General features: G+C 40.7%; 1 protein-coding gene across 6 annotated transcripts in view; it reads right to left on the bottom strand.

Annotated features, from left to right (window-relative positions):
• Positions 1-27,084, bottom strand: part of LOC309374286 (catenin delta-2) — a 213,462-nt gene that overhangs the window by 173,508 nt on the left and 12,870 nt on the right. For 3 of the 6 annotated variants that reach the window (XM_081919111.1, XM_081919114.1, XM_081919112.1), the window contains exon 3: positions 1,393-1,461. The exons of the other annotated variants lie outside the window; for them this stretch is intronic. In XM_081919111.1, the coding sequence (XP_081775237.1) occupies positions 1,393-1,461 (69 nt within the window). The remainder of the gene's footprint in view (positions 1-1,392; positions 1,462-27,084) is intronic. 6 annotated transcript variants of the gene reach the window in all.

Below are 27,084 nucleotides of genomic sequence, written 5' to 3'. Positions count from 1 at the left end.
GGGTGAAAGTGTCCACAGTCCAGCTTGGCTCACTCTTCTGTATGTGCTGTTTATTACAAAAATAAATAAATTATCACAGAAGCATTTACGGTGTGATCAGTATGAAGTCTAGTGTGGTCCTGAGTAGCACTATTATGTCCATGTACTAGGTGGTATTTGGTTACCACCTCCTCAGTGCCACAACTTGCAGTCCATCGTAAAATGTGCTTTCGATTGCAGATTCACAAATCCATTCCCCCACCCTTTCTCTTTCCATTTCCTTTTCTTTAGGCAATCCAGCTCGGATAGGTTTGTGTCATTTTGGCCTTGTAAGCCATCCTTTCCACAGGAGGTCCTTCTTGTACGTGACTTAGGAGATATTCATCAAAAAACATTTTCCATATACAAATACATTGTATGCAACGGAATTTCTTTCCTCCTCAATCCCAGATTGTCCTCCCTTTTATCCAAACTTATACTATCTGTGTTTTACCTCTGTGAAGTGCCATGCCATTTATACTACTGAATAAATAAAGAAATACTGCCAATCATTCCAGAAGGTTTTTTTTTTTAAAAAAAAAACATTTTTTGTATCACATGTTTTAAAATTTAACATGATAAATGATACTGGACCCTAGAATACAACATACACAGCGTGAAAAGCACAAATGTTGTAATAATTTGCAAGCATACACAAATGAATTCTTAAAAAAAATAAAAATCAGTGCTCCATATAGTGCCAAATGATTATGCCCTTTGAAGAAAAACGTTCTTCAATTACCAAATCCTGCATATATTTATATCCACAGTTTTAAACCTCTAGGGTTTACAAACCAAAACTTTAAAACAAACCAGAATACTTGTTGACATTACAACAGTCCTACATAAATTGCAGGACATTATTACTAAAGCTTCTGCAGACAAGTGAAAAATGCACTGCTTAAACAAGGCTTTTGGTCGTAGCTTGGCAGAGCTTACATTGTCTAATGCTTTTTCCCCTTTCTGTTTGTATAAAATTAGAAAGAAAAGATCAGGTGTTTCAGCACCCAACCCCTAATACTCCAGAGCTGCCACCCCAGATAAGTTCCTGATCTTAAGAAATAAAAATAAAAATAAAAATTGGTGTGTGCATGCAAGGAGTTAGTGTGATGAAAGGGAGCCTGAAAAGCTTCACTGTGTGCAACGCATACAACCCTTTGGGTCTTAGCATTATTTTTAAAGTGTTTTTACCGTGCTTTGAACTACTTGAGGAAGGAGTATATCAGTACAGTTGGGTCAATTAATATGTAGTAAAAAAAAGTAGGCCTACATGCGTACGTCAATTGGGATGTGATGCACTGTGCAGGTGGGATCCTATTGCAACCTGACCTCTTAAAAATGTGTTAGAAATGAATCAATCATTCAAGTACATACACATTTGAATGCGTATTTGAAATCTTATTGGAGGCAACCTTCATCCAGGTAAAAGGGTTCATGAAAGATCTGGAGAGGAACAGAATTGTGGAAGTTAGCAGAAAAAAACAAATACACTGGTTCAATCAGTCATTAAGAGAAGAATGTGCACTTCTAATATAATAGTTGCAATTAAAATTAGTTGTAACGAGTGTTGTTACATTTTACACAAATAAGGCAGTTGAGCTTCTTTGCAGCGTTTTAACTTATTGGGGCAAAAATACATATACAGTATATGTTTTCAAATGAGTGCTCCACGTTTAAGACACTATTCACCTTTCCATTTTTGCAGTGGCTATGAATTTAACTGTACAGGTACTAGAAGCAAACCTGTCATAAGCAGAAATAAAGGTAACATTTGTGATGATTTTATCAATGTGGTTTGTTCAGTGTCAGACCATTGTTTGGACAGTAAGGTTGACAGAAAGAAGGTAATGTTCAAAAGTACAACATATATAGAAAAGAAGTCTTCTGTCCAGTTTTAATAGCTGAAACTAGACACTTAATATTGAGTAAAAACCTGAACACAACAAACTGAATGCACCAGTCCTTTGCTGGAGGAGAAGTCACTTTAAGTAAACCTCTAAATTGACAGAACAGAACAAAGCTCTAGACTGCGATCCCAAGGTCTAAACAAAGTCTAATGTGCGGAGAGTCCAGCAAGCATAGCTTGCCCTTTCCCTGCAATGTTGGATTTAATCCACCACCACCACCACATGTGGGTGTGTACATGCGCGCGCACACACGTGCGCACAGTCAGATCCAGTAATATGCACACAGAACTACCTTAGATGTTGCAGTGATAAAGAAACTCTTTCATGTATTGGAGGACACTGTGCACACATGTCCAAGAAGCCTATACTGTAGATCAGTCTGCTATAATCTGCTTTCCTAGAATGACCAAAGCTCTTCCGTATCCAAGGGATATAAAAATATCTCACTAAATGTCAAACAACAGGTAACGGAAAAGAGACAAAGTGGATATTCAGACAACCAACAAGGTCAAATAAGAAATAATTCTGTACGTTTCCTTTTTTATGTAAGGGAAAGCCAATAAATCCCACCGAACATTTTTTATATCAACCAAACGCAAGATCTCAAAATCCACTTGGTACTGTACAGCGTACCATAATTCATGGTTATGTGAAAATGATACCAGATGAGGCCCATCTTGACTGAAACCCATATTCTGCAGTTTAGTGGTCAGGTCTCCTGCAAACGTTGAGCAAGCCTCATTTTTCTTGGGGTTGTTTAGCTTCAATGATCATGTTCAATTTTAGTTGAATTGCATTTTTTAAAAAAATTAGAAAGTTCCATAAAACACTTTATGGTCCCTTTCCCACCACAAACCTTTCTTCACTAACTAGTATCACTTAGAAATACAGTGGTACCCCGCAAGACGAACGCCTCGCGAGACGAAAAACTCGCAAAACGAAAGGTTTTTTCGTTTTCGAGTTGCCTCGCAAGACGAATTTCCCTATGGGCTTGCTTCGCAAAACGAAGCTTGCCCCGGGGACAGCGGGTCTTCTCTTTTGAAGCAAGGGGCGGCGGGGAGATCGCTTCTCCCCACCGCCCCTTGCTTCAAAAGAGGTCCGGGGGCAGCTCTTCCCGCTGCCCCCGGACCTCTTTTGAAGCAAGTGGCTGCGGGGAGATCGCTTCTCTCCGCAGCCGCTTGCTTCAAAAGAGATCCCGGACCTCTTTTGAAGCAAGCGGCTGCGGGGAGATCGCGTCTCTCCGCAGCCGCTTGCTTCAAAAGAGATCCCGGACCTCTTTTGAAGCAAGCGGCTGCGGGGAGATCGCGTCTCTCCGCAGCCGCTTGCTTCAAAAGAGATCCCGGACACCTGCCCCAGCCGCTGGGCTTCGTAGCGCTGCTGCGAAGCCGGGCGGGGGGCGGGAACACCTGCCCCAGCCACCCCGCTTCGGAACGCTGCTCCGAAGCAGGGGGGGCGGGAACACCTGCCCCAGCCGCCGGGCTTCGTAGCGCTGCTGCGAAGCCCGCGCCCCCCAGCCTTCAGAAGAGGTCCGGGGACAGACTGTCCCTGGACCTGGTCTGAAGGCGGTTTCCCTAGGAACGCATTAATTGATTTTCAATGCATTCCTATGGGAAACCGTGCATCGCAAGACGAAAAAACCGCAAGACGAAGAGACTTGCGGAACGAATTAATTTCGTCTTGCGAGGCACCACTGTAAAACACTTTCATACCAAATAGTGTCCTGGCTCTGACTGCAAGGGTAAAACTACACATTTCATGGCGTTCCCCATATTTTTTTAGGAACTTTTTTTTAATACAGCCTCTAAACTGTTTTACCCCTTGGCGGCAAAAAATGTATGGGTACAGGAATATTAATTTTATCCTGCTGCTGTGGGGTGTGTGACCAAGTGTGTGTGTGGGGTGGTACAAAAATCCTTTAAATGCACTTTCATGATACAAAATTTCCCAGGATATGTGACTGATAGCTGAGAGATTTGGATGTGGTTAGGGACAGAATGACGATTCCCTGCATTAGTCACTACTACAGAGCTACTAAACTGAATCTCAATGTTTCTTTTCCAAACCTAGTCAATATATGACCAAGCATACATATGGTAATCACACATTTCTCTCAAATTATTCAAGAAATGAAAGGGAATATGTCACTTTAAGTTAAAATATTCTGCACTGAAGGTATTTAACCCATTGTTCTCGACTCAAAAAAAGATCCATTTCAAGGTCTGGAAAACTACATAGCAGATAATGGCACTGGGATAAATTATCTGGCACCATCAGAAGGATGGACTTTTAATAGCACCAGTGGCTCTCACCTTAAATCTTGATAACTCTGCATTGCTCTCTCTTGCGTACCAGATAACTTCAGGATTCGCAATGACTTTGAAAGAACTGAGTCCCTTTCTCACATTGCTCTTCCACTCACAGCCAATCTGCATATATCAACCCACTAAAATTTAAATCATCAGACTCATGTAAATTGAATTTGGCTCTGGAACCACTGAAAAGTGGCCAGCTCTTTTTGTGTCTGTTTCGGCTTGCTAAAAGGCAATGTGGCCTTTCCTACAAAGGACTGGGTTTTTTGTTTGTTTTGCATTGCCATTTATGCTTGAATACCTTAAGCTTCCTGTGCCAATTTATGCTTGGAAAGCACCACACACAGTGCTTTGAAGTTTCACAGCAGTTTCTCTTAGTTCTAATTACTAGTAAGTGGCTCAGAAAGATGCACAGAATATCAGCAATTTCATCAATGTATTTTCCATGGAGAAGTTTTTTTGGGGTGTGTGTGTGTGTTTGTTTTAAATACAACAACAAACGGGGAAAACAGTACCTCAAGAGATTTTCCATTAGCATGTGCTCTCTCACTGATACATGTAAATCAGAATTGCACATTTTCTTTGGTTAATGGATGACAGGTTTACTACACTCAATCATTACTAATGGATTAAAAATGAGGAAATGGAATCAAAACTTCATTTAACACCGCAAACGTCTGTGCCTAATCCTGCCTAAGTTTGAGAATATGTGACTACACCATAAATCACTATCTCTTTCATGTAAAGTGATACACCTTCTTCTGAATGCTATAGTGTGCAAGAAAAAGGGAGAAAGGATGCCGATTACACAGAATGCCCCTGCTTTTGTCCATCATTATAGAGGACAATGAAATAGTTGACTTGTCAGCATTGTCTACAACTTCACTATTGATCTCCTCCCCAGGCAGATCTCCACAGTTAATCTGATGGATTCCTGACATTCCTTCTCCAGAGCCTAGCTGGATTTGAAGTCTGGCTACCTGCCATTGTTCTGACTGCCAAAACCACAGAGTGTTAATGAGGCTGCTGATTTGCTAAGCTGTGACAGGGCTCTCAGAAAGGGAGGCTTTTTGGTGGAAAACCAGGACAGTCTTCCACAGGGAGGATGTTGTTGTAGCCACCCAAGGCTGTTCATGGATTCCACTATTTTCCTGCTTCCACTCTTTCCTCTTCTAGAGCAATCCACTGAATGCAAGAAATGTGAATACCCAGGAAAAAATTGCAAAGGTCTGCATGTACAAAAAAAAGGGAAAGGAAAAAAAGAAAACACTCTTATATGGAATATTTTATAATGGAATGGACAGTGAAAATGTGTTTATTCTGATACTAACCAGTAGCATTAGTGGTGCAACTCCATCTTTCAAAATGGCTTCTAAAAACTTTTCCAAAAGTGTTTGCCTCCTGCCTTTCCCCAAATGGTGCTGAAGACAGATAACAATAATAAAACAAGAACAAACACGATTAAAAAAAAATGAAAGTGAAGCTAGTTAAAAAGCAATGGTCTCTGCCTGCTGGTAGGTCGTTAGAGATAGGGCAAGCTGGCAAGCCTTTGGCAAGGAGTTTCGGAGAATGAGATCAGCCACTGAGATGTTTTCTGAAGTTCCTCCCAAATGCACTTCAGATGTTGGTATAAGAGAAAGAAGAGCCTCTTCAGCAGATTAGAAAACCTGGGCTAACCTGTGGTTTTTCAGATGCTGGCCCCAAGTCATGTAGGGTTTTGTATATCCTAATCTTTTGGGTATGCCTAGGCATATAGAAGAAGCTACAGTACAGAATTACAGGGTGCAAAACGGTGCAAGTATTTACCATCGTTAACAGAGATGCAGAGGAGCCCGGCACTCTAAACCACAAGAAGATTTTAAAAGCTGAGTCTTCTGTCTCCTGAGTGGTGCTAGTGAGCAATGATGAGCCTAAAAAGGGTGAACTGCTCTTATCATGCAAAATCAGCACAGCAGCAAGGACCTTCTTCCCCGGGCAAGATGAATAATCATACTTTTCTGTGCCGTGGTCCATATTTAACCTGGTCGTCCCAACTTTTTGTTAGGGCTTTTAATCTATATCAGAACTCCAGTTTCAGCTCCTTAGCTGCTTAAGAGCCGACTGCCTCTTTGGGCCCATAATGAACTTGCCTGCCCTAACACCTAACATAGAAGGTGTTAAGAAAATGTATAGGAAAGTCGTTTCCAAGAGAAAATGGTCATGTGGAAGGCAGGTGGCTGAAACATCCTCTCTCATATTAGGGAACATTTCCACCTACATTTCTCCCATTTGGTTCCAACCAATCTGTGTAGCACCACCTTAAGGGGAGGTGCCAGAAAATCCCCACCCTCCCTCCCCAAAATCTGCTTCCATTCGATACCTGTCTCTTACTCCCAGGAGCTGAATGGTCAGACTTTCCACCTTAGTCCCACCTTCTTAAAGTGGCAAAACTAGCAAACTAACTATAGGGGATGCTCAAGAAGTCATTAGGTTCCTCCCTGGCACTAGTAGCAGGTGCTTGTGATTTTGGATGGGATCGCAGCAAGAGAGAAAAGAGTTAAACTTCTTCTCATTTCATGCTGAGGTCCTAACAAAAACCGATCTGCTACTCTGCTACTTTTTAAGATGGAGGAGTTCCTAATGACTTGTTTACTGTCACATGTAGTTTGGCACTGAGCTTCTTCCAGGCGAACAATCAAATCACACAACAGACACGACAACTCTTATGAGATATGAAAAGTGGAGCTCAGATGCACTGAACGGAGGTAGGTCAAATTCTGTTCCAACCTATCTAGTCATTCTCATGACGAATTTTGCTAAGCATCTTAGCTTCATATGGCCCAATATTCAAAGGAACTGATATACATAATACCTGGCTGTTTTTGACTTTCTCAACCTTGTGTAGTACAATTGACAGATTGGAGCTGGCCAATGGAGATGTTACGAAAGAAGGAATTAACAGTTTTAGGAAACAGCTGGAGTTTGGGACCCTTAAATTGCTATTAAAAATGTAACCAATTCCTACAACTCGCAGATAAACTACCATGATGAATTAATTTAGAGTAGAGCTACATTATCAAATGTATCACATGGTCAAATCCTTCCTAGTCAGCACATTTATTAGATACAGGTGGGAGACAGCATATTTGAATTGCTGCAAGTGTAAAATATTGCTTGAATATTGAATATTGCATGTTAAAGAGAAGAGATCTTAACGGACTGGTTTCTATGTGAATGACTTTTAACACACACATATACAGGTGCACAGAACTGTTATTCCAATTCACTGACTTTAAAACAAGAAGCATGACAAATTATTTGAATTAGCAATTGTAAGGGCTGCTGCATCTATGGATTTGCTGATTTCAATGGGTTTTACACATTGGTTCAAAATTTAAAGTTAAGCTCTTCTATTAACTACATCTCTTCAAAGGTTATGTAAAATAGCAGGTGGAATTTTAAAGATGTTAACGGCAGCATCATGGCAATAAGTGGGTAGCTACTACTGATAAGGAAGCAGCTCATATAACTTGGGTCAACAGCAGACAACCTTAGCTGCAGGAAATTAGAGTGAATATTGAGAAAGTTTGAAATTAAAGCTCAAGAAGCACCGTGCTGCAAATTAAGACCTCGAACATTTGGATAATGTTACTTCATTTGCTGGTGATATTTCCATAAGAGATGTACCGTATTTTTTGCTCTATAGGACACACTTTCCCCCCTCCAAAAATAAAGGGGAAATGTGTGTGCGTCCTATGGAGTGAATGCAGTCTCCTTGGCTTCAGCGATAGCAACGCGAAGCCTCCGAAGCACAGAGGGAGCACTCCGTCCACGCTCCGGAGGCTTCGCATTGCTTTCACTGAAGCCTGGAGAGCGAGAGGGGTCAATGCGCACCAACCCCTCTCGCTCTCCAGGCTTCAGGGATAGCCGCCTGAAGCCTTCGGAGCGCAGCGCAGCGTGAGTTCCCACCGCGCTCTGCAGGCTTCAGGTTCCTTTCACTGAAGCTAGGAGAGCAAGACTCTCCTGGCTTCAGCAGAGAGGGAGAGCTGCGCAGCACCCCTTCAATCAAGCGGGAGGAGAAATGGAAGGGGCTCCGTTTCTCCTGCCACTTCACTGAAGGGGCGCTGAGCAGAGAGGGGGAGAATTTTTTTTTTCTTATTCTCCCCCTCTAAAACAAGGTGCGTCGTATAGAGCGAAAAATACGGTAAGTGCTGAAAATCTAATCAGCGAATACTTGCCATTACTGATATGTATATGCTAACTGAACATTTACTTGCCCAAACTTCATAGAAGTCCAATGTAGGCATTTCTCACTAACAACTGATTCAATATTCAACTTTATTTACTAAAGATAACTTACAGAACAAGGGAGCATACCTGCCTTTACTACAACCAGAGATTCTGTGACAGAGTCAAGAGTGAAGTGATCGCAGGCAACCTAACAGCCAAGTAATAACCTACTGTTAATGCTTCATTCATGTTTCAATAAAAGCAATACTTGCCCTTCACATTTTTTCATAAATATGTTATATGTTCATAAATGCAGAGAAAGTCTCACTTTTGTACATATTCAATATCTTCAAGTTGTAATGAGATCTCTTCCACAAACCAGTAGGCTCACTGAATTTTGAATTCTAATTTGAACAATTAATAGAATTCATTGCCGTAGTCATCTTCACCCAAGAAATCCACTAATACTCATGAAATGCTTCAAAGAATGACTAATTTTCTCACATCTCTTTCCTCTTAGCCTTCACATTTTCTCAGAGACAAAGAAACTGGAAGCAATTAACAACTGGGGTCATATAAGAAGCAGCAATGCTTTTCATCACAAGGAATATAAATTCATATGATCCAAAGACCAAACCTATACAGAAGTCCCAATGAGTTCAATAGGGCTTACTTCCAGGTAGGTGTGTATAGGGTTGCAGGATTTTTATGCTTCATTTTTAAAAGAAATGTATATGCACTTGAGTGGAATGAGAAGTGTACACTGAGGTTTACAATTTCCCTGTCTATACACCAGTTCTAGAAGGGAAAAAAAATGCAGTACCACGCCTGCACAAAGAATATTGCATTAAGTGTGACTTATCTTACATATCAAAAGTTAAAAAAAGACCATACAAAGTCCCTACTAATACAGCCTCCCAGCTGTTCCACAGCTTATTCCACAACATTACTGAGCAAGATTTGGTTACAACATCTGAAGAAATTGGAGTGGGACTCTCTAATCAACAGTTAATAGAAATGTTATGGGGAAATGACAGCACACCGGCTGCCAAAAGCAGAGAAGGAATATGTGACAATAATGTTTTAGGGAATTACTTATTATTGGTGTGGTATTAGAAGCAAAGTTTGGAAATCTATGCTTAAGCTCAGAGTTATGTGTCAAAAAAGATGCTCAAAATGGTGTATAGTCAGCATCTTTGCTTGATCAAGTAATGTAGCTCTGGATCTGGGTACGAAACATGAATGCCACAGATACTGCCTTGAGTTTCATGATGGAAGAAAGGCAGGGTAAGGCATCAAGGTGTGAAACAAAACAAGCCAACAGTTAATAGAAGCTTATTTATTTACATTAAGTGTTGGGTAAAAGAACATTTCCACCCTGACATCACTTAGGGCAACTCACAACCATTAAAATGACCACACCATCGTAAATCCACAATATTACAAAGCCTGTGGCTGTATTCCAACAGCAGTTTATTCAGCCTTTCTGATGTTCTGCACTCATTTCTGTGTTTTTTTGCTTCCGGGGGGGGGGAATCAGTTTGTAGCCCCTTCTTAACTATGTCTTGTGTTGACAAAATTTGGGTACATCCCCCACCATTTAAAAATTAGTGTGACTTGCTGGTGTATCAGTTCAGAAGCCACGGTTCAATATTGCGACAGGTACTGCCATGTGAAAGGAAAGTTAGAAATCAAGAGTAAAACTAATGCAATAAACCCCATGCCACCTTAATGCTCATGTCTGAAGCCTAGCTTGCAATGGGAGCCCAAAAAGAGCAGATCAGTGTGCCTCTCTGAGCAGTGCTGAGCAACCCTTTCTTCCAAGACCCCACACAGCTCTCTATCTACCCCTTCAGTTACTCCCCCCTCCTCATTTTATGCCTCATGGGCTTGCTTCTTCTGCATATGGTGTGCATATGTTAGTTTAGCCTTGGTTAGAATTACTGAACTACACCCCATTGCCACAAAAGATGTGCATATCTCATGGCAGTATTAAACACACATATTTTTTATCATGTGTGCATATTCAGTAAACGTTATCCTCATTTTGAGATCTGTGAGAGCTACTGGATAATTCTGCTAAAATGTACTATTGCCAGTGTCCAAATGCCTTAAAACATCTCTGTTGTCGTCCTAGCGGTGCAGCAATAAAATGACTAGCACATCTGAAAAGCTAAGGAAAGTCTGGTGTGGTTTCAATAGGAGACCGACTGTGTTGAGATTCCTGCATTGTGGGGGGTTAGATCACAGGACCCTCAGGGTACCTTCCAACTCTTGCAGCAAGTTTATTTATTTATTTAAAATAAGGATCCCACTCCCCAGTTTGCATCTGTATTGGAATTATTTTTGGAAGACGTTCTGTATTTTCTGCCCATGGCTCCTTAGGGATGAAGAGCAGAAGAGAACTTAAATAATACACAAGACCCTTCAAACGTATGTGAGTGAAACATGTGTCTGCTAACAGAAGTTTGCTAACAGAAGTTACAAGAATTCCCTGTACTGTATCAAAGAGGCACAAGCTTTTCAGTACTGTTCTTCCCTGAATTTGTGATGGAGGCTAGAGAAGTTGAGATATAAAACTGGAAGCGGACCTTTGTCTGTATATTACAGCTCATCCTGAGACCTCTTGATTTCCACTTTAATTGGTACCAGTGGCCTTCATAAGAGTCTTGCCCCATGCCAGGTGGCCTACTAAATAGCCTCAAAGAGTCAAGACATGACAAGGCAAGGTAAGGTAACAGATATCCAAGAGACTATGAAGTGGGTGCTTCTTCAGTAACAAGATTGCAGCATCTAAACTGCTCCAAGATCTCAAATAAGCTCTTCTATCTCCTCAGCAAGCCTAACAGCCAGAATCTCAGCCTCCAAGCTTTTATTTGCTTAAACATTTATAAAACAAAATGAATTCAAAGGGACTTCAAAGCTGAAGGAGTATCAGGAATGTAAAGATGCAGCTTTCAGTCTTGGGACTACTCATTGGACGGCCTCTGCTTGTGTCTCTTCAGTCAGTGACCTCTAAGGGAACTAACAGGCTCAGGCGATTGTAAGACCATTTAGCAGGCATTTCAGAATTCTTACCCGAAAAAATGTGAACAACCAGTATCTGGCTCAGTTCGTTCAAACACAGAGAATCTAAAATCTTCCAGATGTGTAGAGACACAAAGGCTGGCTCCCTATATCCCCTAGAACCACTGTGGATAATAAATCGGGTCCTCCCTTAAAGAGGGCACATATTGTGGTGAGACCTGGAAAACCGACACCCTGTGTTGTGGGTGGGTACGATTGGTCAGCCACAACACCTGATTGGTAGGCCCCTCGTAGCTGGGTGCAATCTGGCCAATGGGATGCAGTCCAAACGGTTCGAGGGACCTATTTATGCCCATGCACATGACTCAGAGCTTCCTCTTTTGCCGCATGCATTCAGAACACACACACACCTCTCCCTACTTTTAGGGCTTTGTGCTTGACCTTGCTATACCATTGTCTGTCATTGTGACGGGCACGGCAGAAATTTTCCCCACTTGGCTGATTGGCTGTTGTCATTTGGGTTTCGCCTGCCGCGTAGCAAATCATCACAACTTGTAAGGTTGCAAATAGGCTCTGGTTCAGGTGAAGGGTATGTGAAGGATATTCCGTTAAAGGAATCCAGGGACTTGATGGTTTGGTCAACCCCTGAGAGGGGGTTGTGCCCGTGCCTGAGTCCAAGGGGACATTTGGGTGCCAGAGTTAGCCTGTTCCCGGCTTTTCGCTTATCCAGGTGTTTACCCTTGGCTGACCTATGCTGGAACCCTGGGCCAGTGCTACCTGCATGGCAGGGAGCTAGTCAAACCAGAGCCTATGCAACCAGTCACTTTCTGTAATCAATAAAGTTGTGGCCTAAATTCTGCCAAAAACCAAACCAAAAATTTGAGTCAAGTGTGAATTTATTTAGGGGGGAGGTTTCTGGGTCTGAACAAGCAATTGCCACTGCTTTAGATGCTGAATGCAAATAGCGAAGGATGTACAAATGGCCTTACACACACATCTCTTTCATGTGAGAATGGTCCATTGCACAGCTAGCAAGCTAACTTGTGTTACTTTTAGAGATGCCTTCAGACAAATACCTGCTTGTATTCATCTCAAAAAATATACATGCATGTATACAAATTTGTGTGGGACGCGGGTGGCACTGTGGGTTAAACCACAGAGCCTAGGACTTGCCGAACAGAAGGTCGGTGGTTCAAATCCCTGCGACAGGGTGAGCTCCCATTGCTCGGTCCCTGCTCCTGCCAACCTAGCAGTTCGAAAGCACGTCAAAGTGCAAGTAGATAAATAGGTACCGCTCCGGCGGGAAGGTAAACGGCATTTCCGTGTGCTGCTCTGGTTCACCAGAAGCGGCTTAGTCATGCTGGCCACATGACCTGGAAGCTGTACGCTGTACGCTGGCTCCCTCGGCCAATAAAGCGAGATGAGCGCCGCAACCCCAGAGTCGGCCACGACTGGACCTAATGGTCAGGGATCCCTTTATCTTTATACAAATTTGTGCGCAGGAGTGGGAAAGGAATGGCTGTTTCTTTTCTATGGAGTATTTCAGCCAAATTCTCTCGGAACACACACCTAAACATTGTTATTATGCTGAGAACGTAAATTGCCCAATACTCGAAAAAAAACTTTGAATAACGTATGTCGGGGGGGCGGGGGCGGGGCAGGGGGGGAATTCAATGAAACATTTGTATATTTGAAGTCACCAGCAGTCTTGCAATTTTGTTCAATGCTGTGTGTGCTGGAAATGGAGGCTGCACATCTCCGTTTTTATTTCTGGCAGGCCCTTGTTATTCTTTCACATACAAGTTTCCTTTGCAAGACATTCAAAGTTAATGAGACATTAGATTTTATATAACCTGAAGCAAGCACCTCAAGTGACAAGCCAATCTGAATTCTGAAAACATCCATTAACCTTCTGTGCTAGCAGAACATTTCAGAAGCATGTTTTCTCCCATGCTATTCTATAGCAAGCAGAGCTAGAAAAATGAGTGAAATAAAAGGGTATCGACCCATACTGTACTTGCCTAAATTTAATCTTGCTCTCTCTCTTTTTTTCTTTTTTCTTTTCTTTTTCAAACTAACAGCTACCCTGTTAGTAACTTGGAAAGAACATTTTGTTATAGGTAGTGAGTTCTGTAGCTGTCGGGCAAAAATAGTTCCCATTTCTCACAGGGGAGGTTACAGAATCCACTTAACACTAGTCTAATCTTAATGCGTATATGCTGAAGTATACCATGGGATTCTCCACCCTGCCTTTTATTTGCAATTCTTTCATCTTGGCTTGTCTCCTTTTTTGAAGGGACAATCCCTGAAGCCTATTGCACACAAAACTGCATTGGTAAGGAGGGATTAGGTCCTGGTTAACATTGGGTTATTTGTGGTATGTATAAACCAAAAGCATGCCTTAAAATTATACAAATTAACAGATGCAGTGAGGAAAATTCATTTAAAAACCCTACACAGAACCTGGATTTTTTATTTTACATGGAAAAAGAAACGTAACAGAACTCTAGAAGCACAGCTTATCTGTACTGTTTTTGTATGGCTTTACTGTATTCATTGACATTATGATTATTTATCATTGTTCTGTTCTTTTTTTTAATTGCTATTTTTACTATTGGTCATTTGGTATGTTGTGAGCCACTTTGAACACTATTACAGGCAAGTGGCATACAAATAAACTGGTGATTATTGTGATTAGGGCTTTTGTTCAGCTGGAACCTGGCACCTTTCAGGTGAGCGCCATTGCCAGACAAGGTGTTCACGGTGAGTTCCGGCACTTCTATTTCTAGAAAAACAGCACTGATTGTGACGATGATTTAGCAACTGACAGATGTACTTCCTGGGGAGTTCACAATAAATCTAGATCACTACTAGAGTCCAAAATTGCAAACGCTGAGGTCTGCTTTTAACAATTTTCTGCACAGGATTAAGTAATCTTTCATCTTCCTTTTTTTAAAAAAAAAAAAAATAATTTTTATTAAGTTTCCATTTACCAAATTAAACATATCATACCAATTAGTCCAAATTATATCAATACACATCATAGAGTCCAAATGTTTTCCAAATTAAAAAATTTTGTGGGGGGAACCCATGCTTCGCAATCGTCAGGAGTCCAATCATCCATATTTCTGCTGCTTTCCTATTTACAATGATGTTTTCAAGTCCCATCGTCTCAACTCTTGTCGTTACTCATTTTCCTTTTCAGTCACCTCCGAGTTCTCTCCACAAGTAGACTGAAAGAAACAGTCTTATTTATATCTCTGTGTGGGCTTTGTAATGCTCACTCGTAATGCTCTCTTGTAGATCTCTCACAGAAATCCAATAGTCCAGGCTTTCGTTTTGAGAAGAAGTCCTTCTCCTCCACCAAAGCCAAAACAGGTTTGGTTCTCAGGGCATAGTAAGCTAAACTATGGTTTACTGGTACTGAATGAACATGCAGACTCCCAGAGAAGAACCTCACAGCTGAAGGACCATTAGCCATGTACGGAGATTAATAAATATTCCTGCTTTTGCTGCCTGTTTGAGAATGGGGGGGGGAGTGTAGGAGAAAGCGGTGGGGGCAGGGTAACTAACAGGCCAGAACAGACGCTCAGCAGTTTTTAGCTTGTTGGATCTTAACTTATGCTGTGGGCATGACATGCATGGAATAGCTGTAGCTCATACAGGTGTATTTAGTCTGCAACCCAGGACCGGAAAAGCTTCATCGCATTTCATACAACTCAACACCCTTGCAAATCATTCCAAAGAAATTACTGTGACATATATCTAGTCTTCTTTCCCTGCTATACTTAGTGGATAAGGCACATGCCTTCTATTATCCAGAAGTTTTCTTTATTAAATCCTGTCTGGTAGGAAAATATTAAATTATACCTGGTGGGAAGGTCAAGAAATCCTGGCAAAGCTTATCACCAGGTAGCCAGTATTAAAAACTCAAATATACAAGGTAGGTGCCAAAGGACACTTTAAATCCAGGTTACGGTCACCATAATGGATTGGACTGGATGACCCTTGGGGTCTCTTTCAAACCTACAATTCTACACGTCTATGATCTCAACTACATTGTCTGACTGTACCTTGCTCTTACAATAATTCATTTGTCCCAGTATGCAAGGAGGAGAAACATACACAGTGGAAATGAAAATGGTACTAGCTATGTACTAAGGAAGAGGTTTTTAAACTGTGGTCACCAAACTGGCACCAATAATAATAATAATAATAATAATAATAATAATAATAATAATTTATTTGTACCCCGTCCATCTGGCTGGGCTTCCCCAGCCACTCTGGGCGGCTTCCAACAAAGCTCAAAAATACATTAAAATGTCACACATTAAAAAACCTCCCTGAACAGGGCTGCCTTCAGATGTCTTCTAAATGTCAGGTAGTTGTTTATCTCTTTGACTTCTGATGGGAGGGCATTCCACAGGGCGGGCACCACTACCAAGAAGGCCCTCTGCCTGTAGCTTTGCTTCTCGCAGTGAGGGAACCGCCAGAAGGCCCTCGGCACTGGACCTCAGCATCTGGGCAGAATGATGGGGGTGGAGATGCTCCTTCAGGTATACTGGGCCGAGGCTGTTTAGGGCTTTAAATGTCAACACCAACACTTTGAATTGTGCTCGGAAATGTACTCAGCCTACAAATCTCTGCCTAGTCACAACTGGACCCATGTCAGTAGCAAAACACGCCTGGCTAATTTCTAAAACTGCAGATAGCTGCACTTTTTTGGATCTGAGAAGGGGCTATCTTCCCGCACCATTGAAAGCTGTTAAGAGTATGCTGAATAGCGCCAACTGTCATTCAGCAACCATGTGGGTCCTGAACCCTTAAATATGGACTACAGTCCACATTTTATGTCCAACAATATGGATTAGTGTAATCTCCTTGGCTCTGGGTGCATTCTACCTGTTTGAAAAGGTGGAATTTCACAGGGGAAAAGAGCAGGCGGTGCTGAACCCCAGGGTGAGGGAGACAGCTGGATGCTAGCCGTGTCTTTCCTGTTAAATTGAGAAGGATTTGACCAACAAATGCAGGACATCCTGTCTCGGAGCCCCCTTATAAGCAATTGTTTTGACCTACCAGAATTTCCTCCCATTTGGGACTGCAGGTATTAAGAGGGGAAGACGGTAGCCACAACACGGGATAGTCTTTGGGCATGACTGGCCTACCTCACAAGACAGTTGTTCAAGGAAAGTCATAAGCAGGCTCTCCGAGCTTTCTCCTTCCACAACAGTTACTAACCTACACATATATTTTATTGTTCACTTGCTTACACACAGCTGTGCTAATTTGCATGGCCTGGAAAGGGCTGGGGTATATGTGCAGGTTGGAGAGAGACATTTCTCAGCCTGGTTGCCTGGAGGCAATTATTCCTTGCCAGAAGCATCTGGCTATTCAGAAACCTACACTTACAACATAAATAGTGCTACCCTCAAAGCGTGTTAATCTCTAGGGGGGCAATTGTAACATTTGAAGAATGTCTGTTATAAAGGTATGTACACTGAGGGCGAGGGCAAATGCTTAAACTGAGAAACGCTTCAGAGGGTGAAATCAAAACTTCTAACAGGCCGGAGGGTAATTTTAACTTCCAAGACACCTAATATCAAATTAAATAATGCAAACTAGGAAGCAATTAACGTTCTTGCAAATTAAAGCTATGTGTAAAATTTAGTGGACCTTTTCCCTTCCTTCCCTTTCCCTTGTGGCTCTTATCTTTCTAGTTTGCAAACCTGATGGCAGGGCCTGTCTCTCACTCTTTTATTACTGACGTGCGGCACTTTGGGAGACAATTGTCTGAAAAGCAGGGTAAAAAAAGTAAACAAGTAAGGAAATTTGCTCAGGAACGTACTGACATTCTTCTACAGTGAAATGTTTGTCTCTTTGTTTAGATGTACTTGAGATGAAATGTTCCATGTCACCGTCTCAATCACTTTATGACTACAGTTTGAATACCGATGTCATTCTAACTATATCATGTTAACACTTAAAGCAAATGAAACCATATACTGTACAGTTAAACCTTAAACAGATCTCTGTCCAGAAGCAAGTCATACACACCCACAGCCTTGCATCTAGGGAACAGGGTGACTGATGGTTTTCAAAAAAAATTGCACCAATGACTGGGCCGGAACTGGACTTTTGGGGCTTTTTATCACTTTCATCTCCTTCCCCTCCTACATCTACATGAACTGACACTCCCCCCCCCCTAGAACAACACATGAAATATGACTCTCAAATAATCTCAAGGGGATTCCACCAAGGCAACTTCAACATTACCCAGTTAGCTTGATAGAAGATTGCTGGCTGAATGCTGACATCTGTGGCAAAAAAGGGGGTCTCCTAAGATTTCAGCACCAGTCCCATAATTGCATTCAAGTACATATACAACGGGATGCGGGTGGCGCTGTGGGTTAAACCACAGAGCCTAGGACTTGCTGATCAGAAGGTTGGCGGTTCGAATCCCCGCGACGGGATGAGCTCCTGTTGCTCGTCCCTGCTCCTGCCAACCTAGCAGTTCGAAAGCACATCAAAGTGCAAGTAGATAAATAGGTACCGCTCCAGCGGGAAGGTAAACGGTACCATTTCTGTGCGCTGCTCTGGTTCGCCAGAAGCGGCTTAGTCATGCTGGCCACAACCTGGAAGCTGTATGCCAGCTCCCTCAGCCAATAAAGCGAGATGAGCGTCGCAACCCCAGAGTCGGCCACGACTGGACCTAATGGTCAGGGGTCCCTTTACCTTTACCTTACATATATATAACAGGTAGATGAGGAAGAACCTTTACTGTTGCAATTTTCAAGAAAATGAACAGCATAGATTGAACAGCCCACTCCCTTCGGCTGTTCAGCCCCATTCAGACAAGCAATAAACAACACAGCAGTGTTGAGAAGGCAGCTCTGCCTTACCAAGCACAGTGTTACTGGTATTCACTAGTATGGAAAACTAATTGCTACACATCTTCTCCCCTTACTTAATTTCCCTTTTGAGTGAAAGAGAATTTACACCAAGGCCTTCCCAATTTAAAAAACAGAAAAAGTCCCGGAGACTTTTTAACCTCATCTATTTGATTCCATCAACACAGTTAAAGAACAAGAATCTATTACTCAATATGTCAACACTTACCCAACCTCAATTAAAGGGCTGACCCTACAAATCACCCCCTAGATGGAATTTTAAAAATGGCTGCAAAGGCAACGCCAACAGCTTTATGTTTCTGTATTCCATTGTCCAATTGTTCACCACTACAATTTTCTTAGAAACAGACGCATATATGCTTCTCAAATGTTTCCAACTACAAGGTTTACCCTTTCCCCAGTGTGACGCTCATACTCAGTTCCCTACACCTCCCATCAAATGACCTACAAAAGCTACCATCTGGCTAGTTAAGAAACAGCAGCACCTGAGTTTTACACACCCACAAATTTATCCACTTAGTGTGCTAAGTGAATGGGAGTATTAATTTAACCTTGTTTTTTTTTTAGAACTCTGAAATCCCTTGCTAGTAAATTTGCAGGGTGAATATATAATGAAAAGCCAAAACGGTAAAAAGTCTTAAAGTGGTTACTACCAGGTAAATAACATGAAAATAAACAAGGCCCTTAGTGCAGGCATCCCCAAACTCGGCCCTCCAGATGTTTTGGGACTACAATTCCCATCATCCCTGACCACTAGTCCTGTTAGCTAGGGATGATGGGAGTTGTAGTCCCAAAACATCTGGAGAGCCGAGTTTGGGGGTGCCTGACTTAGCGCATCAAGGAAGTCTATTTAATTTAGTTTAAACAAGAAAACATATTCATTTTCCTCCAATGTTTTTACTGTGAGGAACTCTTGTTACGCTGTGAACCAACAGACAGATGTCAAATGGACATATGAAGACTGGTTACCAAACTCTCATCATGTCTTTATTAGTGGCTTTCTTCATCTATAAATGTGATCAACAAATTGTTTGAAATATGTTGTGAGGACAAAATTTAAAAACACACACACACACACACACACACATTTAAAAGCACTTTGAAAGTTAAAACATTATAAATTGCGTTGTACTATTCAGTGGACTTTTGTACCCTTGGTTTATCAATATGAAAACTTTCTAGCTAAGGCAAGCCTATGTTCTCTATTTACAAGAGACACTGGAGGACCCTGAACACTGCTTGTGCCAGCTGGTAAGGAGAGGAAAATGGGTGGCTTGTCATGCATTTTCCTCAGCTTTCAAACATGAAGGGGAAAAATGGGTGATTTTATTTCAACAAATTCAGGAGGCAAACCAGGAACCCAGCATATGAAGAGTGAGTTTACTTAGTGCTGGGTTTGGATCTTTAGAGTCTAAAAGTTCAGGGGACTTTGAAGCAGACAATATCTCCAAGTACCAAACAAATGATGAATGAACAGACGAATGTAAATAAATGGGTTTGGGATTTTGTTTGTGTGTGTATGTGTGTGTGTGTGTGTGTATCTTCTGCAACCAATGTCTCAGAAGTAGTTAACCATCTATACAAACCACCTATACCACCATTTTCAAGGCAACTCTTGTCACAACAAGCCTTGTACATCTGAAACTATACTTGACAATCAGATAACGCTAATATTCTTTACTTGGGACTTTTGTTCTTTTAACCCGTGTGCACCTATACTCATTCTACACACCCATTTATAGTTTTGGTTTTCATTTTAAATTTTCATCTGCCATTAACCATTCTCTCAGCTTTATAGACATCATAAAATGAATTTAAAAGACTTTGCTAAAAAGAAAAAAGAAAGCAGCAGTACAGTTAGCCAGGCAGCTAGTTAGAGTGCTATTTTCTCCTAATGCAAATATACAGAAACAGATAAAAATACCTGAAGCTGCAAAGTCTGCTATCTACACTATAGATTTGAAACAGCATAACAGGCATTCCCTCTCCCCGGGAAAAAACTATTAATTGGATGATTTGGCATCTAACTTTAATTGTTAATGGACAAGTGGCAAACCAGAAGGAGGAGGGAGGTGAGCAAATTATTTGGGCACAGTGTAGCTTGGGAAAACTTTGATGTAGACCAGTATTTTTTACAGCGCAGTCCAAAAATATGGATCTGCCAGCAATGCTGTAGTGATATTAATATAATGCTGGCATGATTTCATGTTCCGTGATGCTGCAATTAGACAAGTCAATACACTCCAGTCTAAACACACGTTTAGATTAGACATTAACTCATTGGTCATATGAAGAAAAGGTCACATAACTTTAATAACTGCAGTGGCCCTGTAATGGGCTGATGGTTGCATGAGAAGAGGTCCTCTAATGGAATAGGACCTTCCCAACCCTGATCCCCAGAGCAGCCTTCAGTGCCCTCCAGCTTGTGCAAGCACTCCACCCAATTTTCACTGATTCCATCATTCCCTGAATATCATTTGTCCCAATCAAGAAGTAATGAAGTGCTACTAACAGGTGACCCAGGAAGTGAATGTGAATTTCCAGAAGAATCAAAAGAGGCATCCAGAGAGTTCAATAGGGCTCAAAGGAGTGTCATAAAGCAGTTAAGGAAGTGTGTCTAGATCAGCACTGTTGGAAGAGGCTGCTTATGCCCATTTGCTACTTGGGGGGGTGATAAGACTATTCAATGAACACTACAGGAGAAGACTTCAAATTTCCATGATTAAATTCAGTAGACTATTAAAGGGCTTCCAAGGATAGCACAATGTTTGCTTTACAGGGTTATAGGATTCAATCTAAGAAAGTAGCCTACAATGAAATGGTGCACAAATGTGCGTTTTTAAAATAAAAATAACAATAAATCACAGCTGCTACTTACCACATATTCCCTGCACTAAACAGATTTCTGAGTTCCCCTCAAAAATTCAGACCAGATTTACTCTTTTTAGTTTTTGGTCATCAAAAGGGCATAATAAAGGAGAAGTGGGAAGCCTCCTTTAGAGAAAGTACGAGGCTGATATGCAGGGAAAGGCAAGGCTTGTCTAAAAGGGTGGGGCTCTCCCAAAGCCTGCTTTGTGCAGCTCCCAAAGTAGCCAACAACCAGCCTTTGAAGGTCTGAGCAAAGCAGGAACCCAGTGCTAAGCCGATACAAAGGAAGAGCGAGTTTGCTTAGCTTTGGGTTTGGATCTTTAGAGTCTAAAGAAAGCAGGCTGTGAACAAGAAATCAAAAGGCTCGGCAAATAAAGTAATGCCGCTACAACTGAGGACTTAAGGAAGTAACTGATCTGTTCACCGTAGTACCTCTGAGAAAGTTCAGGCTTAAGGGAAGGAGAACCTTCAGAAGTTACAGGATTCTTTCTATAGGCTTTAGAAAAGCTATGACCCCAAAATTTAGATCCTACAGAAAATCCTAATGAAATCTTCTGGCAAGGGGGAAAAAATTCATAGCACTGCACTTGATTAAAACATATAACAATCACATGGAAGGTGAACACCTACCCACAATGTTACTTTTTAATTAGTGTTCCTGGCCTCTTAAATGTTTATCTTTCTAGCATATTATTTTCTAAATTACTTTGAAAGTCATTATATTGGGAGCTTTGGTTTTCCTTTATTGGCTTTGCAAATACAACACTGATTAAGATTAATTCATCATATGTTGGTTACTGCACAAGCCAAGTTAAGACTATAGAGTATGGCAGGCAATGCACATTCTCTTTTACAGAAGATGGAGAAATGTTTCCTAATTTGCACATTAGGCATTTCCTGCTTATTTATTGTGATTTTCATTGGTGAAGAAGTTCACCTGGGAGCGCTCCTTAAATCATCAAATTTACTTTCCTGGCATCCCAACTTGTGACATATTTTGAATGCTATCATGAATTCTGCATATTGTTAATATTTAAAATTCTATTTCGTTATAAAAGAATGACACGGTTGTTGTTAGTAATGAGCCCACCTTTGCTACATTTACAGGTTTAAAACTCTCTAGAACTCATTGTTAGCACCTTTGTAAATTACACTGGGCAACAATTTTTTACTTTTGTCTAGATTTCTACAACTGATTTAGGGTATTTTTGCACCGCTGAATCAGGAAATGGCATCCGTTTCTCTCCATCAGGTCAGGTTTACTGTAAACTGAATGGTGGGCATTGATAAAGGTAAGTACACGTAAATTGCATGTTGCTTCACCATTTTTCAAACTTCAGGGCTTAGAATCATAGAGTTGGAAGAGACCACAAGGGCCATCGAGTCCAACCCCCTGCCAAGCTTGAACTTCCATTTCTTGGAACTCCTGGAATGCTCAGCGGCAGGGAGGTCTCTCTTCAGAGTCCAACAGTAGTCAGCCATCATGACTGCGTCCCGGCGATCCTGATACCTGGTCTCCATCTCTTTCATGTCCTGATGGAATCTCTTCCCCTGCTCGTTACTCATTGAACCCAGGTTCTCAGGAAACCGGTCCATATGTGAAAATAGGTAGTGCATCTTGACGCTCATGTTGCAGCCCAGGTTTCTGAAAGCAGTCAGCATGTTGTTAACAAGTTCTGCGTAGTTTCTGGCCTTATTGTTGCCAAGAAAGCTCTTCACTACCAGAACAAATGCCTTCCACGCTTCCAGTTCCACTTCATTCACTGAGTTTCCGAATTCTGGATCTCTGATGAGCTGACGGATCTGAGGACTGTCAAAGATGCCAGCTTTCAACTTCTCCATGGTCAATCCTGGAAAAGCCTGGCACAAGTAAGTGAAGCAGTCACCATCCTTGCCCAGAGCCTTGGTGAACTGCTTGATTAAGCCGAGCTTGATGTGCAGCGGTGGGAAGAGTATTCTGTCTCTGTCCACCAGAGGGTTGTTCTTCAGTGTAGTCGAGTAAGCCAGGGGTATAGAGGCAAACTGGTTGCCGTTGTGTAGCAGAACACATTTCAGTGATCGCTTGCTGCTGTCAATGAACAGTCTCCAATCTTTGGGTTCGTACTGTGGCACTCCAAGCTTGAGCAGAAGCTGCACAATATCTGCACAGTACACCAAGTCCTTCTCTTCCGAGAAAAAACGGATGTTTTATGACTTCAAACTGATCCCTTTTCGACATAATCACCCAGAACTATTGGACCTGAATACTTCTTGTCATTAAAATAATCATTTCCAATCAAAACAATTATTTGACATGGCATTTTACCCCCACCAACTTCTTCTAAAATGCTCCACACAAGCTTACATGTGAACAAAAACGTAAAAAAAAGACGTGGCCATAGCTTAAAAACTTGACCTGATTGAGCAAAACCAATGTGATTTTTGGATTCAGTGCATCAGATTCGTCCTAAATCAACTGAAAAAACGCAGACAACAAATGTGTTGTTGACCAGTGTTATTATCTCTGTCATTTTTAAAATAAAATGCTTTTGGAGGAAAAATCTTTCTAAAGATAGTTTTCTATTTAGGTTACATTTTAGTCCAATGGCTATTCATCAGGAAATAAGGATTTGTTTTAAGTTTTTCATGTGTGCTAAAACTCAGTCTAAGTTTTTTCTTCTTTTAAGTTTGACCACGTCAGTTAACAATCATGGATACATATGCTATAATGTTATTGCTTTAGTTAAATAAATTGTTTAAATTGTTAATAAGGAAATGATTATTTTTCTCCTTCCAATAAAGTAAAGCAGAAAGGTTTTCCAAATATAAACAGTTAACTTATTAAACCTCACAATAATTTCATAATCCATCTATGTATTTCTAATAGTATAACCAAATCAGTAATTTTTGATATAACTGTAAAAACTACTCTGAAAAATTATTATTCCAAAAATGAAACCTTCATCTAGTTGTAAATATTAAGATGATACCAGCAAGAATAAGTTTTTCTGTTAAAATAAATCAAGTCTTACTAACTAGTGATTTAAATCAAGTCTTACTGACTACTGATTTAAATTGATTTGATTTACATCAAATCCACCCTGATTTTTGACAATGTCTGCTACTCCCCATGTAAGTATGATCTAGCCAAAAGATACACGTAGCAGAATTGAAGGAGGGAATATACATAGGAGAGAATTGGACAAGTTGTCAGGAAACTCTACTGTTGTTTTCACAGCTATATATTTAAATTGGTTTGTTTTCCCTCCCAGCCTTCCTTCATAATTATGCCACCAAATAAGTGTTTTGGCTGGGATACACAACTGCTGCTTCAATGCAATGGGGCAAAACAGGATATTACATGTTGTTGAGCTGTTGCCTTGGCACAAACGGTAGGAATACAGTGCCAAATTCCTTCTAGCATTCAGTGACTGGATAAGTACTGATAGGTGCCTGTAAAGCTGTGCAGACTCTACAGCATTAAGAACAAGTGACAGCATAAGAAATATCTACCCTGAGGGAAGAAAGAAAGATGCAGCAAATAGCTGTTAATTGCAAAAAGGCTATTTTAAGGCTGGTGCAGCCTTGATCTGCCAAATCTGTCAGTCTCCGAAGGACATGATGGGCAACAGCAGAAAAGTAGGGGGGACCCAAAAGCCACAGAAGAAAACCACCTCCTCCCACGATGACCTGTTTCGCCATTATTTATGTCTATCTGAATCCTCCTAGAATACTGTTTTAAAATTAAGCAAGTAGGAGACATTATGTTCTAATTGATCTCAGAATGGTCTCCCATATTATTTCCCTATAAACCAAAATGAACATAAAACAGATATATTTTAAGGGCTCCCCCGGAACATCTCGGTTTATCTTAAAAAGCAAATATTTTAATCTCTTTAATATCTTTAATATTTTAATCGCTTCATATTTTAATCTCACGTCACAGTCATGGCAATAAAGGTGTTAATTGCTGCTTATCCATTTTTTCTATGAAAAATAATGAAGTGGTGGATAATATACACTGCTTTTTTTTTTAGATAGCAGCAATACAAATGTAAGATTTAATGGTCCGCAGAGAATATAGGATATTTATCTCCTTTCCCCTTAGAGACGTAACAAAACAGAACACAGCAAGGACTGAATTTTATACATGAAGCGTTGGTCACACAAATACTTCTCAACATAAAAACTATAAAGTGATCACGTAAGGGTTTCACGTCAACAAATGAACCAGCCTTTAAAATAATAGAAGAGACAAGAACTATCTGAATTAATACCAAACCTCTCTTAGCTGTTAATGTAGGTAAAACTTTACCAAAGCACAAAACAGAACAAGGATCTTTCAAAGTGGTGTTACAAATATGAGTTAGCCGCAACCATTTTTCAAAAGGTCATGTGTATCTACGCAGGTGTGCAAATTAATTTTCATAAACTTTAGCACACTGTATTATTACTTACAAGAAGTCGTTCTTTATGGAAAGAGTCTTATGCGCAACATTAAAAAGTTACCAGGAAAATAAGAACTATGCAAAAATTAAGAGAAATATGCAAAATATCAAGGAACACTGTAAAATAAAACAAGGAAAATAGTACAGAGACACTGACCTTTTCTATTTAACAATGCCCTAAGACAATGTTGGACGGAAATAGGAATGCGCATTGTAACTTGACAGTTCTCTTTATGCATTGCAGCTATTATTATTCTCTCTCTAGTATCCAAAATATTTTCATTTTTCACTTTTAATTTGTATACCATCTTTCTATATTACTATACGCAAGGCAGTTTACAATTTTCTAACAATACAGGCAAGCTGTTAATTGTCAAGAAGATTTCTCCTGCATGCAAAGATGCATTTTAAACAATACTGAGCCCAAAGCTGTGTTCAGGCCACATGGAAATGAGGACAGGATAGGGGCATACATGAAAACTCCACCTCAAACTCGGAGGTTTCTAAGTGTGCTCAATTGAATGTGGTTAAAAAAATCGCCTTCAGACCTTCGCACTAACCATGCAAAATTCAGAAAAGAAACATGGGGTACTAGGGACTGGCTTGCATGAGCACCCTTACTCCACCTACAGTTTCATTCTACCCACATTCAACTGAATCCCGAAACACGGCTAATAATTATGCGTCTGAACTGTTAAACACTGATCCATTCACAAACCGAACATGAGAGACATCAAGAGCAAACAGAGGTGAAATATCATCATAAGCTATGAAACCCAACTTTTTCAGATTCGAAGTAGAAACACAAGCTACTAGTCTACTGAATTTGCCATCAAAGTTTAAAACTTTGAATGCATCAGGGGTTTTTTAATAGTGAATGAACCTTTTTGTGTGCTTTTTTACCCCTGCATGTTGAGCTTTTGAAGATTTGTTCCGCATAAAAACCATGAAAATCACACCAACTGCCAATGGAAGTAAATCAGTCACATTCTTTTTGAATAAGGGTCTTTTGCACATACTTCGGTAATTCCAGCTCCAACATTTATACACTGAATTAAATGTCCCTATGATAATAGAAACATTCTCACTCTCTTTACTCCAGCTAAACAGATAGCTTTTTTAAAAAACCAAACTATTAATCTTTACAGACAACCAAACAGTAATTTTCCTTGTTAATGGGTAATCATTAAAATAATCCAAAAATAGTAATACAATCTCCTTTAATTATTAGATCAAATGCATGCAATGTGTTTGTAAAAAAGCATTTTCACAGAAGATTTCACAGAGGAGCACCAAAACACTTTTCCAATTTTTGTTGTTAGAGAGGCGACTCCGTTGCAAAAGTGCTAACCAAACAGCAGTCAAAGCAAGAACCTCAAGCGACCGGTTGGTTTATCCGATTAAATAAGAC

Source organism: Podarcis melisellensis (genome assembly GCF_964234715.1).
Source record: "Podarcis melisellensis genome assembly, chromosome: 7".
Lineage (NCBI taxonomy): Eukaryota > Metazoa > Chordata > Lepidosauria > Squamata > Lacertidae > Podarcis > Podarcis melisellensis.
Note: the sequence above shows the minus strand (reverse complement) of the source record. Positions and strands in the feature narration are given on the sequence as shown.